Here is a 15,820-nt window from a genome sequence, read left to right as displayed (position 1 = left end):
CAGCCAATCAACAACATCTACAAACTCCCCCTTTGGCAAATTTTTGGCTAAAACAAGAATAGATGTAACCATATAATATCATAGCACAAGCAGCAGATCACAACACCAAGAATACAGAAAAATAAATTCTGTAGCAAAAGGGAAACAACAACCAGCTTGTTTAATCACCAGAAAAACCAGAAAACAGCTATTTAAACATCTGTTACAGAATACCAATATCCATTGTCAAAGAGACCAGAAACCAGAAAATATCCATTACTCCCCCGTTTTAGCCACAAAAGGAAGCCAAACCAAAACAAAAGTACAGAAAGAGAAACACCAAGTCAGTCAAAAGAGAAAACAGCATAAATGAAGTAGGGCTAATTGTCAGATCCACCAGTCTCTTCATCACTAGAGCCACCAGTCTCTTCACCAGCATCACTACTCCCAGTCTCTTCAGCACCCTCACTATCCTCAGCCTCATCATCATCACCACTATCAGCACCATTTTCTTCATCATTAGTTTCACCATCACTTCCACCAGCATGATCATCATCTGCAGACTGCTCAAGTCTTTGAATGAGCTTTTCAAGCTTCATCTTCCTATTGTCCAACTCTTTACAAGTCTCTTTCAGCTCAGCAATAAGAGAGGATTTGTTCACAGATTTGCTGGTTTGTGATGTCCCAGCAGATGTTGTGTCATCTGACCTTTGGAGCAGCTTATAGTGGAAGGACAAAGCACTCTCCCTCTTACACACAGAGTCTTTAGCTTTCAGAATTCCAGGGTATTGCTTGAGGATTATCCCACATATCAGGGATGGAAAAGCAATGGGTAGCTTGGTAGCAGAGGTACCAACATGCCTCATAGTTTGATCAAATATGTAAGTTCCATAATCAAACTTTGTCTTGGTTCCCACAACATATATGAATCTACCTAGGTCAACAACAATGGTAGAAGTGTGATTGGTAAGCACCCAGTTAGCAGCACCAATTTTGTGCAGCAAAGCATACCTGACATTAAGAAGACTAGCAGACAATTTACTCTTTATGAGCCATTTCTTAACCTTACCACCAGTGATAACTTTGCACACCTCATTGTCAGTCACTTCAAGCTCAGGTTGAGCCTCATCATCCCTACCTCGATAGAGGTTGACAACAGTTGGGGAGAAATCTATACATTTTCTTCTAACATACACCTTATGAAAATCCTCAGCTTTCCCATCAGCACAATCTTGAGACAAATTTACTATAAACTCCTTCACGAGCATTTCATAGCATTTAGAAAGATGAGTAACAGTTTTAAGCAAACCTGCAGATTTGATGAGCTTCATGACCTCTTGACATTCCAGAGCATCATTTGCAAGCTCTCTTTCCAGATCCAGTCTTCTCTGATAAACAAACTTCCACTAGATAGCATTTGAAGCATAGTGCAAATAAATGTTGTCTAAGGGAGCATCACGAACCTTTGTGGAGGATTTGGTGACAGCAATCTTCTTCTTTGAAGGGATGTCAGGGACATCACTTAGGACATTGTCCTCTGAGTCAGAAACACTTCTTTCTTTCCACTTCTTGATCTTTTCTTTGGTGGCATTCTTTAGAGGAGCAACTTTAGTCTTGGGAAGATGTTGATCATCAACCTGCTGTCCCCTTCGAGCCTTGACTCTGTTAGAAATGCTAGAGATGAGGTCATCATCAGCAATGTCAATAGGATCATCTAGATTATCCAGATCCACCACATCATTTACACTGTCAATAGGGCGAGTAAGCTTCTCTTTAGGAGAAGTAGCAGTGACCTCTTCAGCTTTCTCTGTTTCAAGAATCTCAGCATCTTTAGCTCCAGATGTTTCAACATCTTTAGCATCAGAAGTCTCAACATTGTTAGCTTCAGATGTCTCAACATCAACATGATCTTTGCTAGCATCAACTTGATCGTCTTTGCTGTTCTTAGGAGCAGAAGCTTGGGCTAAAGGAACAGATATTCCTTCTACCTTGTGACCTTCATTCAAGATTCTCGTGACAAGACCTGCGATCGCATTGTGGACATATGCAGAACCCTCTTTATCCCTAGCAGAAAAAGTTTCTGGAACGGACCCACCAGTCGATTTTCGCGCATGCATCTTTCTTGGTATACTACTAACATGATCAGTAGCCGGAACCGTGTTCAAGGGCACAACATCCATCACAACATCCTGATCACTCACCATATTTGGTGCCCTAGAATCGGATACTGTTTTAGAGCGGGAAGTCGTCTTCTTTGAAGGAGAAATCTGAGACATGCTGAGAAGGAATGAAACGATGGGGAAGGGTTTTTTAATGCAGAAAATCGGTGAGGTAGAGTGAATGCAGAAAATAGGATTTGTGGGAATAGGGACCGTTTGGAAGGAGTGAAAGTTAGGGGGAAAATACACTTTAATATGCAATGATAACAAATATTTGGAGAATAGAATACTATTGGCCCCACAAACGGTTAATTGCTATAATTCCTCACAAAGACAAATACCTAGCTTACTTCTCAAATTTTCAAATTGATTAGCATCCAAAGCTTTTGTGAAAATATCAGCCAGTTGAAGGTTAGTAGCAACATGTTCCAAGGCGATTACTTTATCTTCAACAAGATCTCTTATGAAGTGATGCATAATATCAATGTGCTTGGTCCTACTATGCTGGATAGGATTCTTTGAAATATTAATGGCACTTAGGTTGTCACAATATAATGTCATGACATCTTGTGTGACATTATATTCTGTTAACATTTGTTTCATCCAAAGAAGCTGAGAACAACTACTTCCTGCTGCAATGTATTCTGCCTCTGCAGTGGATAGGGATACACAATTTTGTTTCTTGCTGAACCATGAGATAAGGTTATTCCCCAAGAAGAAACATCCTCCTGACGTACTTTTTCTGTCATCAGCACTTCCAGCCCAATCTGCATCACAATATCCAGTGAGAATTGGTTCACACCCATGAGAGTAGAGCATACCATACTCACAAGTGCCATTCACATATTTCAAAATCCTCTTGACTTGATTTATGTGACTGATCTTGGGTTCTGCTTGATATCTAGCACACACCCCAACAGCAAAAGCAATATCAGGCCTACTAGCTGTGAGATACAGCAGACTTCCTATCATGCTTCTATACAAACTTTGATCAACATTAGTGCCCTTTTCATCTTTGGACAATTTTAAATGAGTAGGTGCAGGTGTTCTTTTGTGACTAGCATTTTCCATCCCAAATTTTTTACAATCTTTTTGGCATACTTGCTCTGAGAGAGAAAAATTGAGTCTTCCATCTGTTTAACTTGCAGCCCAAGAAAGTAAGTTAATTCTCCAACTAGACTTATTTCAAATTATGATTGCATCTAATCAACAAAATGTCTAATCATCTTGTTTGACATCCCACCAAACACAATATCATCCACATAGATTTGAGCAATCAGGATCTTTCCTCCTTCATCTTTAACAAAAAGAGTTTTATCTATCCCTCCTTTCCTGTAACCATTACTAGTAAGAAACTCAGTTAGTCTCTCATACCAAGCTCTAGGAGCTTGTTTCAGGCCATAAAGAGCTTTTCTTAGTTTGTACACATGATCAGGATGGTTTGGATCAGCAAAGCCTTTAGGTTGTTCCACATAAACTTCCTCACTCAAGTATCCATTTAAGAAAGCACTTTTCACATCCATCTGGTATAGTTTGAATTTTAGAATACAAGCAACTCCTAACAACAATCTAATTGACTCAAGTCTAGCAACAGGAGCAAAAGTTTCATCAAAGTCAATTCCTTCAACTTGAGTGTATCCTTGAGCAACTAGCCTTGCTTTGTTTCTGATAATAGTTCCCAGTTCATCTGACTTATTCTTGTAAACCCATTTTGTTCCAATGACATTTGTACCTTTAGGTCTTGGAACCAGCTCCCATACTTCATTCCTTTCAAACTGGCCTAGTTCTTCTTGCATAGCATTAATCCAAAACTCATCTGTCAATGCTTCCTTAACATTCTTGGGTTCAATTTTTGATACAAAACAGGAGTTTGAGACCTGTTCTCTTGACCTTGTAACAACTCCACTGTTGGGATCTCCTATAATAAGTTCACTAGGATGATCTTTTTGAACTCTTATAGAGGGTCCTTTGTTAGAGGGTTCAGCTTCAGCTTCTGTAACAGTAGGACTGCAATCATCTTCTTTCTTAGATCCTTCAGCTGCGGGTTCCCAGAATGTTCCAACATCATCTGTGACATCTGCTTGTTTGTGAACATCATCAACCACTACATTTATGGATTCCATGATTATTCTGGTTCTTGAGTTGAAAACTCTATAGGCTCTGTTGTTTGTAGAGTAGCCCAGAAAAATCCCTTCATCACTCTTGGAATCCATCTTCCTTTTGTGATCTCTATCAGCAAGAATGTAACACTTACTACCAAACACATGGAAGTATTTGACAGTGGGTTTTCTTCCCTTCCAGATCTCATACAAAGTGGTAGAGGTTCCCTTCCTTAAGGTAACTCTATTATGAACATAACAGGCAGTATTCATGGCTTCAGCCCAGAAATAAATAGGGAGTTTCTTAGCATGAATCATAGCTCTGGATGATTATTGAATGGTTCTATTTATCCTTTCAACAACCCAATTTTGCTGTGGAGTAATAGGAGATGAAAATTCATGGTGTATCCCTTCAGAGGAGCAGAAATCAGCAAACTTTTGATTCTCAAATTCCTTTCCATGATCACTTCTGATTCTCACACCATCATTTTCCTTTTCCCTTTGAATTCTTTGACACAGGTCTTTGAATACATCAAACACATCTGACTTCTCTCTGATGAAGTTTATCCAAGTGTATCTGGAGTAGTCGTCCACAACCACATAAGCATATTTCTTTCCACCAAGACTTTCCATTTGCATAGGTCCCATCAAGTCCATATGAAGCAGTTCTAGAACCCTGGAAGTAGTCAGATGTCTAACCTTTGGATGTGACATCCTGGTTTGTTTTCCTACCTGACATTCACCACATATTCTTCCTTCATCAATTTGTAACTTGGGAATTCCTCTCACAGCTTCCATAGAAATAATCATTTTCATACCTCTTAGATGAAGGTGACCAAGTCTTTGATGCCACAACTTTGCTTCTTCTTTTTTAGAACATACAGTTGAGTAGCTAGATTCATGAGAAACCCACAAGTAACAGTTATCTTTGGATCTGACTCCCCTCATTACCACTTCCTTTCCTTCATTAGTAACCACACACTCAGCTTTAGTGAAGTTAACTTGGTATCCTTGGTCACAAAGTTGACTAATGCTTATGAGATTAGCAGTCAAGCCTTTGACCAACAAGACACCTTCCAGATTTGGAACTCCTGAGCAGTCTAGTTTTCCAACCCCTTTGATTTCTCCTTTAGCTCCATCACCAAAAGTTACATAGCTAGTTGAATGGTTTTTGATATCTACTAATAGATTCTTGATTCCAGTCATGTGTCTGGAACATCCACTGTCAAAATACCAATCTTCTTTGGTTGATACTCTGAGAGATGTATGAGCTATTAAAGCCATATTTTTAGGTGTCCACTGTTGCTTCTTGATGGGCATGATCTGCTTGGGTCTGTAGTATGGAGCTTGGTCTGGGTATCCATATAATCTGAAACAGAAGGGCTTAATGTGTCCAAATCTACCACAGTAATGGCATCTCCATCTTTGAAATTTCCTCTTCATTTTACTTTTGTCATGATGTTGAGTCACATGTTTTGACATTAGGTTCAACATCTTAGATTCTGGTTTAGCATTACTACTAGCTTGAGGATGTTTCTTTGCACCAACAAATCCTATACCAGACATATCTCCTGAACCCTTTCCAATCTGTAAAATCTCTTCCAACATATCAGAACCACTGTTTAACATTTTGACAGATTTTGACATCTGATCAAGTTTGGATGTTAGCATGGTAACTTCACTGTTTAGACCAGATATAGTTTCACGAAGCCCTGTGTTATCAGCCTCCAACTAGACTATGTATTTCTTCTGCTTTTCACCTTGTTGACAGACTTCAACACTTCTGATACATAGCTTCCTGTAAGATGCTGCCAATTCTTCAAAGGTTAGCTCATCTTCACTAGAATCTTCATCAGAGACACAAACACCAGTAAGGGCTCTGACATGTTTGGCAGATTCTTCTTCAAAATCACTCTCAGAATCTTCATCAGACCAGGAGACTGACAGTCCTTTCTTTTGTTTCTTGAGATAAGTGGGACATTCAGCTCTAATATGTCCATATCCTTCACATCCATGACACTGAATTCCTTTGCTTTGATTGTACTTTTCTTCAGGTTTTACCTTTCTGTTAGAGTCATAGGATCTGTTAGTGTCAGATGAGATGTTCTTGACATTTGGTCTTGACTTCTGATCCATTCTTCTCATAATCTTGTTAAATTGTCTTCCAAGCATGGCTATAGATTCAGATAGATTTTCTTCTGTACCTTCCTCTACTTCTTCTTGAGAGTTGGACACAAAAGCTAGACTTTTATTCTTCTTTTCAGTATTGTCACTGATCCCCATCTCAAAGGTTTGAAGAGATCCAATTAATTCTTCTACCTTCATATTGCTGATATCCTGTGCCTCTTCTATAGCTGTGACTTTCATATTAAATCTCTTCGGCAAGGATCTAAGGATCTTTCTCACTAGCTTTTCATCAGACATTTTTTCTCCTAAAGCTCCTGAGGTATTAGCAATTTCAAGTATATTCATGTGAAACTCATGAATACTTTCATCATCTTTCATCCTTAGATTCTCAAACTTTGTAGTTAGCAACTGAAGTCTTGACATCTTAACTTTGGAGGTGCCTTCATGAGTAGTTCTGAGGGTATCCCAAACATCTTTGGCTAGTTCACAATGGTGTACTAGTCTGAATATATTCCTATCATTTCCATTGAATAGAGCATTTAAAGCTTTAGAGTTGCCAAGAGCCAGCTCCTCCTCATCTTTGCTCCATTCTTCCTCAGGTTTGAGGGATGACTTGCCATCTTTTCTAGTAGTGACAGGATGTTCCCATCCTTTGTTTGCAGCTCTCCATGCTTTACTATCCAAGGATTTCAGAAAAGCCACCATACGAGGTTTCCAATAATCATAATTAGATCCATCCAGAATGGGTGGTCTGTTCACAAATCCACCACCTTCCTTGTCCATAGTACCAGAAAGTGCTGTCCCTAGATCTCACCCAGTAAGAAAAACAGGCAGGGTGCCTGCTCTGATGCCAATTTAAATTCTGGAGTCAGATACGTGATGTCGAATAGGATGTCACGACACTACTATCTGAATAATTTTAAACCAATGAACAAGAAAGAAACAAACAAATAACAAACAACACAAGAGAGTTGTTAACCCAGTTCGGTGCAAACACACCTACATCTGGGGGCTACCAAGCCAGGGAGGAAGTCCACTATAAGTAGTATCAATTTAGAGTAATACAGTTCAAGATTACACCTTTCACTTAATATCTACCCAATGCAACTTCAACCTAATACTACTTAGATCAGAGATTCCACTCACTCCCCCTCAATCACAGCAGTGATGAATAACACTCAACGAATATGAATAGAAGACACACTTCAAGGACACAACTTGATCTTGCTTAAAAGCTTCAATCAAGTACAATGATACTCTTGCTTAAAAGCTTCAAGTACCTCTTACAACTCAAACAAAAACACCTAGACCAAGACAATCATCATGATGATTGTTTGGCTCACAAGAAAGCTAGAACTTAAAAACCTTAAAAACGAAAACCTCTTAAAACTTCTCTTTTAAAAACTGTACACGGGCTGCAGCTTCTTCATAATATATATAGCCTTCAAAACGCAGCAACTGGACATTGGATCCAAATTAGTCTTTAACCTAATTAAACTAATTTCCACAAATCAAGGAACCAAAATAAGAGCAATTAAAGACGTCCTTGAAAAGATCAAGTAGATCATAATCTAATATTTCCAAGTAAGGCGCAGTCCAATATTTCCAAGTAAGGCGCATAGGATCTTAACAGATCACACAAACAGAATTAGTAACAGAATAAGATGTAACAGCTACGGATGTCATGACATCGGCCTTGACATCAGGTAAAGGTCTGCACAAATAAAGATTTCACTACAGTAGAATGCATGTCATGACATCAGTTTTGACATGATAATATCACAATGAGTTTTACCAAAAATTACAGCCAATCAACAACATCTACAGATATGAATTAAGGGATGGTATTGAAGAGTAATTCATATTCAGAAGATGAGCATCAGAAGTTCTGATGTGGGCTGATCTTCTGATGGTTACTCAAAAGATAGTGTTGACTAGAAGTTCTACCTTCTGGATCCTTTAGCTTAACTATTTAGTTAGTAAGGGTACTTTAGTATTTTGTAGTATTATACTGTTTGTACCTTAAACTTGTTCACTAAGTTTAGTCCATTAGGGCTGATGTGACAAATTTTCTTTTGTATAAATAGCCTTGTAGTAGCTATCATTTATTAACAACACAAGTAGTAGAATATACAATATTTATTCTCTTTGTTATCATCTTTATTCTTGTGCACCAACAACTTTCTCTAACATGTTTTCATGAGAGAAGTGAAAATCAAATGAAAAAAAGGTAAAATAAAATGAGAGATAGATGAAATGATATAGAGACAAACATAGGGATTTTGAAACAAACAAACAGGTATAAGTTCAAACCAAGGGTTTAACGAGATATTACAAATCATTTTTGAATTCTTATTCAATGTTAATTTGAAGTGCAAATTAACTAAACCCCAAGATACAATACAACTTTAGAGTTAAGTTCAAATCAACAACAATAACTAAATAAGACTATGCTCCACTAAACTATCAATAGTCAATTGCAAAATCCATTAAACCCTTCCCACAAGAGACAATCGGTATACATTTAATTGACAGTGTGAGTTTAACAATCACCCTTGTCATCACTCTTGCCATCATCACCGACACTTTTATCCTGGCAAACATCTTCCCTATTGAAATCCTGCAATCTAATTCCCTCCATCTCCAAGCATAAAACACGTCGTCTCAACTCATCCAATTCCCTTTCAATGAGAAAAACTCTTTCTTTAAGAGTTAAATTATGTTCTTCAAGACGAGAAATTTTTAATTCCTGTTCGTCAACCCTATTCTCTAAACTATACTCACTTGGACATATCATCTCAAATCTTCTCAAGTGAGTGTTCAATGTCTTCTCAACTTCAAATTGTTCCCTGTCATTGTTTTCTGTTTCGTTAGAACTTTCTTTCCTTGACCGAACACGAATTAAGCCATTCATCGTGCCATATCCGTCAACTCCCCACTTTTCCTTTGCCATCTCTACAACCACCTCTGTCGACGGAGACAGTATCGGGGTTGTCAAGATTGCTGGAGTCCTCGCACAAGGAGAGACCAGAGAAGCTATACCGCCAGACTTCTTCGCACGGATTATGAACGACGTTGTATTGCACGGCGCGAACGGAGCGGACATACGTCCGCCGCTGGTAAACCTCCTCTTTGGAAAGTGAAATTTCCGAACCTTTCCAGTGAATCGGTTTGTCTCCGATGTATCGTTAGAGTTTACACAGCGTTTGTCATTGCGTCTCTTGGGTTTGTGTCCGTTCCATTTAACCCGATTTGTGTAATTCACTAGACACGGCTGATGGCCATTGAATTTTGGAGGTCGAGATAACACGGCCGAATTTTGCGGCAAGTGAGGTGGTTGGCGGTGCGACGAAGCGGCGTAATTTGGAGGGATCTTCTGCAAGAGCTGAAACTGGCCTATCATTATATGAGAAAAAAAATGTAAAATTGTTTAAACGTTATAGGATAAAAAAGAATCGGTGAAACTGAGAATAGTAGTGACTTTGGTGAAGATTCCCTTGTGATTGTGGAATCAGATTCATAAGATTCGTGAAAAAGTAGGGATGGATGTTAAGCATTGTATCATCGTTCAGTAACTGAAAGGGTTTGAGTGTATGAGTGTGTTTTTTCTAATGGGTATAAATAAACACTAGAAGAGTATTAGGTGGGTATTTCTGTCATTAATGTGTAAGAAATAGGTAACTTTATATTCAAATGTTCAATGTAAATTTCAAATTTTATGAGTTTTATTTAGATTCCATGTTCAATGTTTTACCAAAAAAAAAACAAAAAGGAAAAAAATGTATTTATAGTATTATTGAGTGATTGTTTATTGTTGAGAACCTATTTGGTCAATCGTCTTAAATTTATTCCTAATTATGAATAATTCATTAAAATAGTTTATATACTATATTAAACTATTTTTTTGAGAAAATTCCCTATAAAATTATTACTTTCATCATTTTTAAATATTAAAATTATTATTGCTAATTTATTTTAAAACATAAAAAAGAAGTACCTAATAAATTTCTATATAAAAAATTAATAATATATCACTGCACAATTAATAATATATTAATAAAAAACTTACAATTCCATTATCTCTCTCTAATACGCTCCGAATGTAAAAGTTTAATAAAAAAAATTTGCCATTCGTACATTTTATTCTTAATTATAATTATTAATGAAGAAAATAAAGAAGTATATAGTCTATTTAAATAAAAAGAAACAAGTATTAAACACTAAAATAGTATTACAATAACTTTTAATAAAATGTTAATATTTATAAATATTTAAATATCTGTATTTTAATCTATAAATTTATAATAGTCCATGCCCACTTAGTATCAACAACATATTAGAGAAATTTTACAACATACTCCTACTATTATTTTCATCTTTATATTATTTAAAATTTCAAATTCTACCCTTTTTAATCTTCTTTAATCAAATAATTTTACTAATCAATTTTTACCATCATAATTAAGTTTTTTTGAAATTGAAGCATTTCACATCCCTACCATTATGCAGCGAATAACTTTTTTTACCATCATAATTAAGTTTTTTGAAATTGAAGCATTTCACATCCCTACCATTATGCAGCGAATAACTTTTTCTAAGATATTCTAATACATAATTTTCTTTTATCGAATAATCTACAATCATGTATTTCGATAATATATATGTGTATTGGGTTACTAAAATAAATGTTATTTGGTATTATAATCTTCACATGTTATTTGGTATTATTTGGTGCACATGTTTTTCAAAAAAATTATTATTTTTGTTTCACAATAATGGAGACCCATTTACATATAAAATGAAATAAAAATTATATATGAATTGATATTACATAACCATTCTCAACTCGAAAAAATTTGATACACAAGCAAATGTAATAAGGTGGATTAAGTAGGTTGGAATCAGACATAAAGTAAAAGAAGTAACAAAATAATATTTAGTTGTAATAAAGGTGGAAAATACAAGTAGGTTGATGGTGCAACATAAAGTGGTGTTGGACATCTTACTCCATACATAAGAGAGAGTGAATTGTGGAGATTTCAAAAAAAAATTGATTTAAAATAAAATCATTTGAGAAATCAAATTTTGAAATTTTTTTATAATATAACGAGTAAATAGGCACCAGAAAACCAAAGGCAAGAAAATTATTGAAAAGTAAAAGAGACAGGGAAAAGAATGAACACAACAAAATTACAAATGTTCGACCAAGATGACCTTTTCTTAACTCTAAGAATTATCCTTGGGAGTATCCACTAAACTTGAGAACTTTTAAAAAGATTTACCAACAAACTCCTTATACAAGAAACTGAAGTTTTCAAGCTAACTTCTAACCAAACAACGATTAATGCCTTGTAGCGGTTAGTTTTCCAACCAAACTGAGATTTTCCTCGAGATGATTGCAAACCAAGTCGAAGTTTTAAGTAGGCTATCCTCCAAACCTAGCTGGGGTTTTACACAAGTTGACAACAAACTGATATAGTATTTTTATCAAGTTGATTTAGAACTTACTAAGCCTTTACACCAGGATAAACTCAAGTACCAAAAGAGATATTAACTATGATGATCATGAACCAATAGAGCTTTTAACAAGGATGATCTCAAGAAGTGTTATGGAAATTTTCACTATATAGTCTTCAAAAACTAAAATAGAGCTTTTTCTTCATGCCAAATGAAATTCTGGACTCAGACACGCGATGTTGTACAGGATGTCACGACATTACTATCTGAATGCTTTTAAACAAATGAAAAAGAAGTAAACAGAATAACAACACAGGAAAGTTGTTAACCCAGTTCGGTGCAAACACACCTACATCTGGGGGCTACCAAGCCAGGGAGGAAGTCCACTATAAGTAATATAAATTAAAGGTAATACAGATCAAGATTACTCCTTTCACTTAATATCTACCCAATGCAACTTCAATCTAAACAACTTAGATCAGAGATCCTACTCACTCCCCCTCAATCACAGCAGTGATGAAAAACAGTCAACGAATAACAAGAGAAGACACACTTCAAAGACACAACTTGATCTTGCTTAAAAGCTTTGATCAAGTACAATAGTACTCTTGCTTAAAAGCTTTGAGTACTTCTTACAACTCAAATCAAAACACCTAGACCAAGACAATCATTATGATGATTGTTTGGCTTACAAGAAGACTAGAACACAAAAACTTAAAACACAGAACTCCTAAAGCTTCTCAATCAAAAACCCTAATCTGGTCTGCAGCTTCTTCGTAAAATAAATAGCCGTCAGAAAAACGCAGCAGCTGGGCCTTGGATCCAAATTAGTTTTAAACCTAATAAAACTAATTTCCATAAATCAAGGGACTAAAAATAATAACCATCAAAGACGTTCTTGAATCAGATCAGAATCCAACATTTCCAAAAAAAGCGCAGGAATCTTATCAGATCACATAACCATAAATAGAAACAGAAAAGAACGTAACAGCTGCAAATGTCATGACATCGGCCTTGACATCAGGTAAAGGCCTACATAAGAAAAACTTCACAACAGTAGAAAGCATGTCATGACACCAGATTTGACAAGATAGAAACACAATGAGTTTTACCAAAAATTACAGCCAATCAACAACATCTACAAACTCCCCCTTTGGCAAATTTTTGGCTAAAACACTAATAGATGTAACCAAACAGATATCAGAGCATACACAACAGCCAACAACAGAAAAATAAATTCTGTAAGCAAACAACAGCATCTTGATTAATCACCAGAAAACCAGAGAACATCTACTTAATCAACTGTTACAAAAACCACTTGTCATTGTCAGGGAGAACCAGGGAACACCCAAAATAAAGAAAACAACAAAAAAACAACCATGTCCATCAGCCAACAAGAAAAACCAAAAGACCATCAAAACAACAAAACAACCACCATTAACAACAAAACAACCACCACACCATTACTCCCCCTTTTTAGCCACAAAAGGAGCCAAAACACAATCAGAATCAGAGCTAATCATCAGACCCATCATTGTCTTCATCACTAGAGCCACCAGGATTGTCATCACTTGAGCTACTAGTCTCTTCAGCAGCATCACTACTCCCACTTTCAGCACCCTCAGCTTCAGCATCCTCAGCCTCTTCCTCAGCACCTTTGTCTTCATCCATATTGTCACCATCCCTCTCACCAGCAAGGTCATCATCTGTAGACTGCTCAAGAATTTGGATGAGCTTTTCAAGTTTCAGCTTCATGTTGTCCAACTCTTGACAAGTCTCTTTCAGCTCAGCAATAAGAAGGGCTTTGTTCACAGACTTGCTGGGTTGTGATGTCCCAGCAGATGTCATGTCATCAGACCTCTGAAGCAGCTTGTAGTGAAAAGACAAAGCACTCTCCCTCTTACATACAGAATCTTTACTTTTCAGAATTCCAGGGTGTTGCTTGAGGATTATCCCACATATCAGGGATGGGAATGCAATAGGGAGCTTGGTAGCAGAGGTACCAGCATGCCTCATAGTTTGATCAAATATATAAGTCCCATAGTCAAATTTTGTCTTGGTTCCCACAACATAAATAAATCTTCCTAGGCCAACAGCAATGGTAGAAGTGTCATTGGTAGGCACCCAGTTAGCAGCACCAATTTTGTGTAGCAATGCATACCTGACATTAAGAGAACTAGCAGACAGTTTGCTCTTTATAGGCCACTTCTTAACCTTACCACCAGTGATTACTTTGCACACCTCATTATCAGTCACTTCAAGCTCAGGTTGAGCCTCAGCATCTCTACCTAGATATAGGTTGATAACAGCAGGGGAAAAATCTGTACACTTTCTTCTAACATACACCTTATGAAAATCATCAGTTCTTCCATCACCACAATCTTGAGACAAGTTCACAATAAATTCCTTCACAAGCATTTCATAACACTTTGAAAAATGAGTGACAGTCTTAATCAAACCTGCAGACTTGATGAGCTTCATGACCTCTTGACATTCCAGAGCATCATTTGCTAATTCTCTTTCAAGAGCCAGTCTTCTTTGATAAACAAACTTCCACTGGATAGCATTTGAAGCATAGTGCAAGTACATGTTGTCCAGAGGAACATCACGAACCTTTGTGGAGGATTTTGTGACAGCAATCTTCTTCTTTGATGGGATGTCAGGGACATCACTTAAGACATCATCTTCAGGGGCAGAAACACTTCTTTCCTTCCTCTTCTTCACTGCAGTCTTGCTCCCAGTGGTTGAAGGTTCAGCAGGGACCTTCTTGATCTTCTTTATAGTGACCTTCTTTTGAGGAGTAACTTGAGGAGTAACTTGAGGTTTGGAAAAATCTTGATCACAAACCTGTTTGCCCTTACGAGTCTTGACTCTATGAGAGATGCTAGAGATGAGCTCATCATCAGCAATGTCAATAGAATCATCCAGATCATCCAGATTCACCACATCATGCACAGTAGGGCCTTCATTAAGGGTTTCTTTAGAAGGAGCAACAGGAACCTCTTCAGCTTTCTCAGGTTCAAGAATCTCAGCATCTTTAGTACCAGATGTTTCAACATTGATAGCTTCAGATGTCTCAACATCTTTGGCACCAGGGGTCTTCTCATCATTGTTGTCAACAGATGTCTCAACATCACCCTGATCTTTGCTAGCATCATCTTGACCATCTTGATCATCTTTGCTGTTCTCAGAGGCAGGAATTTGGGCTAGAGGAACAGATATTCCATCAACTTGGTGCCCTTCATTCAAGATTCTTGTGACAATATCTGCGATCGCATTGTGAACATAAGCAGAGCCCTCTCTACCTTGAGCAGAAAAAGTTTCTGGAACAGATCCACCAGTTGATTTTCTTGCATGCATCTTTCTTGGAGGATTACGAACAGGATCGGTAGCAGGAACAGAGTTCAATGGCACAACATTCAACACAACATCTTGATCACTCACCACATTGGGTGCCCTAGATCCTGATGCTGTTTCAGAGGAAGGAGACGATTTCTTTGAGGGAGAACTCTGAGACATGATGAGAGAAAATGAAAGGCTGGGTAAAGGTTTGTGAATGCAGAAACACAGAGAGATAGTGTGAGTGTGGAGGATAGGTTTTGGGGGAATGGAAACCGTTTGAGCAAATTGTAAAAGGGGGGGAAAATACACTTTAATGTGTAATGATATCAAATATTTGGAGAGAGAAATAATGTTGGCCCCACACCCAATTAATTGCTATAATCCTTCACAAAGACAAATGCCTAGTTTACTTCTTAGATTTTCAAATTGATTTGCATCCAAAGCTTTTGTGAAAATGTCAGCCAGTTGAAGATTTGTAGCAACATGTTCCAAGGCAATTATTTTATCCTCAACAAGATCTCTAATGTAATGGTGTCTAATATCAATGTGCTTGGTCCTTCTATGCTGAATGGGATTCTTTGAAATGTTAATGGCACTTAAGTTGTCACAATATAATGTCATGACATCTTGTGTGACATTGTATTCTGTTAACATTTG

General features: G+C 37.1%; 3 protein-coding genes across 3 annotated transcripts; all 3 read right to left on the bottom strand.

The window, feature by feature from the left end:
• Positions 1-359: 359 nt before the first annotated feature.
• LOC131631861 (uncharacterized) lies at positions 360-5,443 on the bottom strand. The gene is made up of 5 exons (XM_058902633.1): positions 5,311-5,443; positions 5,056-5,199; positions 4,016-4,215; positions 1,443-2,246; positions 360-1,367 (listed from the first exon to the last, which is right to left on the bottom strand). The coding sequence occupies exons 1-5, from the start codon at positions 5,441-5,443 to the stop codon at positions 360-362; spliced, it is 2,289 nt and encodes a 762-aa protein (XP_058758616.1).
• Positions 5,444-8,671: 3,228 nt separating this feature from the next.
• On the bottom strand, positions 8,672-9,934 carry LOC131631865 (uncharacterized). The gene has a single exon (XM_058902638.1). The coding sequence runs from the start codon at positions 9,765-9,767 to the stop codon at positions 8,907-8,909; it is 861 nt and encodes a 286-aa protein (XP_058758621.1). The 5' UTR covers positions 9,768-9,934; the 3' UTR covers positions 8,672-8,906.
• Positions 9,935-13,336: 3,402 nt separating this feature from the next.
• LOC131631860 (uncharacterized) lies at positions 13,337-15,340 on the bottom strand. The gene is made up of 2 exons (XM_058902632.1): positions 14,435-15,340; positions 13,337-14,227 (listed from the first exon to the last, which is right to left on the bottom strand). Exons 1-2 carry the CDS (start codon positions 15,338-15,340, stop codon positions 13,337-13,339), a joined length of 1,797 nt encoding a protein of 598 aa, XP_058758615.1.
• Between the last annotated feature and the right edge of the window lie 480 nt (positions 15,341-15,820).

This window comes from Vicia villosa, unplaced genomic scaffold, assembly GCF_029867415.1.
Source record: "Vicia villosa cultivar HV-30 ecotype Madison, WI unplaced genomic scaffold, Vvil1.0 ctg.000878F_1_1, whole genome shotgun sequence".
Lineage (NCBI taxonomy): Eukaryota > Viridiplantae > Streptophyta > Magnoliopsida > Fabales > Fabaceae > Vicia > Vicia villosa.
The sequence above is the reverse complement of the archived record's forward strand: the minus strand, read 5'-3'. Positions and strand labels throughout refer to the sequence as shown.

Bases quoted from the DNA above. Each gene is read 5' to 3' on its own strand.
- LOC131631865 (XM_058902638.1), bottom strand. From the start codon at position 9,767: ATGATAGGCCAGTTTCAGCTCTTGCAGAAGATCCCTCCAAATTACGCC.
- LOC131631861 (XM_058902633.1), bottom strand. From the start codon at position 5,443: ATGACTGGAATCAAGAATCTATTAGTAGATATCAAAAACCATTCAACT. The intron at 4,216-5,055 runs GTATGAAAATGA...ACAAACAAGCAG, and splicing joins TGGTCACCTTCATCTAAGAG to ATGTCACAGATGATGTTGGA. The intron at 1,368-1,442 runs GTTCGTGATGCT...TTTGTTTATCAG, and splicing joins TCACCAAATCCTCCACAAAG to AGAAGACTGGATCTGGAAAG.
- LOC131631860 (XM_058902632.1), bottom strand. From the start codon at position 15,340: ATGTCTCAGAGTTCTCCCTCAAAGAAATCGTCTCCTTCCTCTGAAACA. The intron at 14,228-14,434 runs GTTCGTGATGTT...ATGCTTGTGAAG, and splicing joins TCACAAAATCCTCCACAAAG to GAATTTATTGTGAACTTGTC.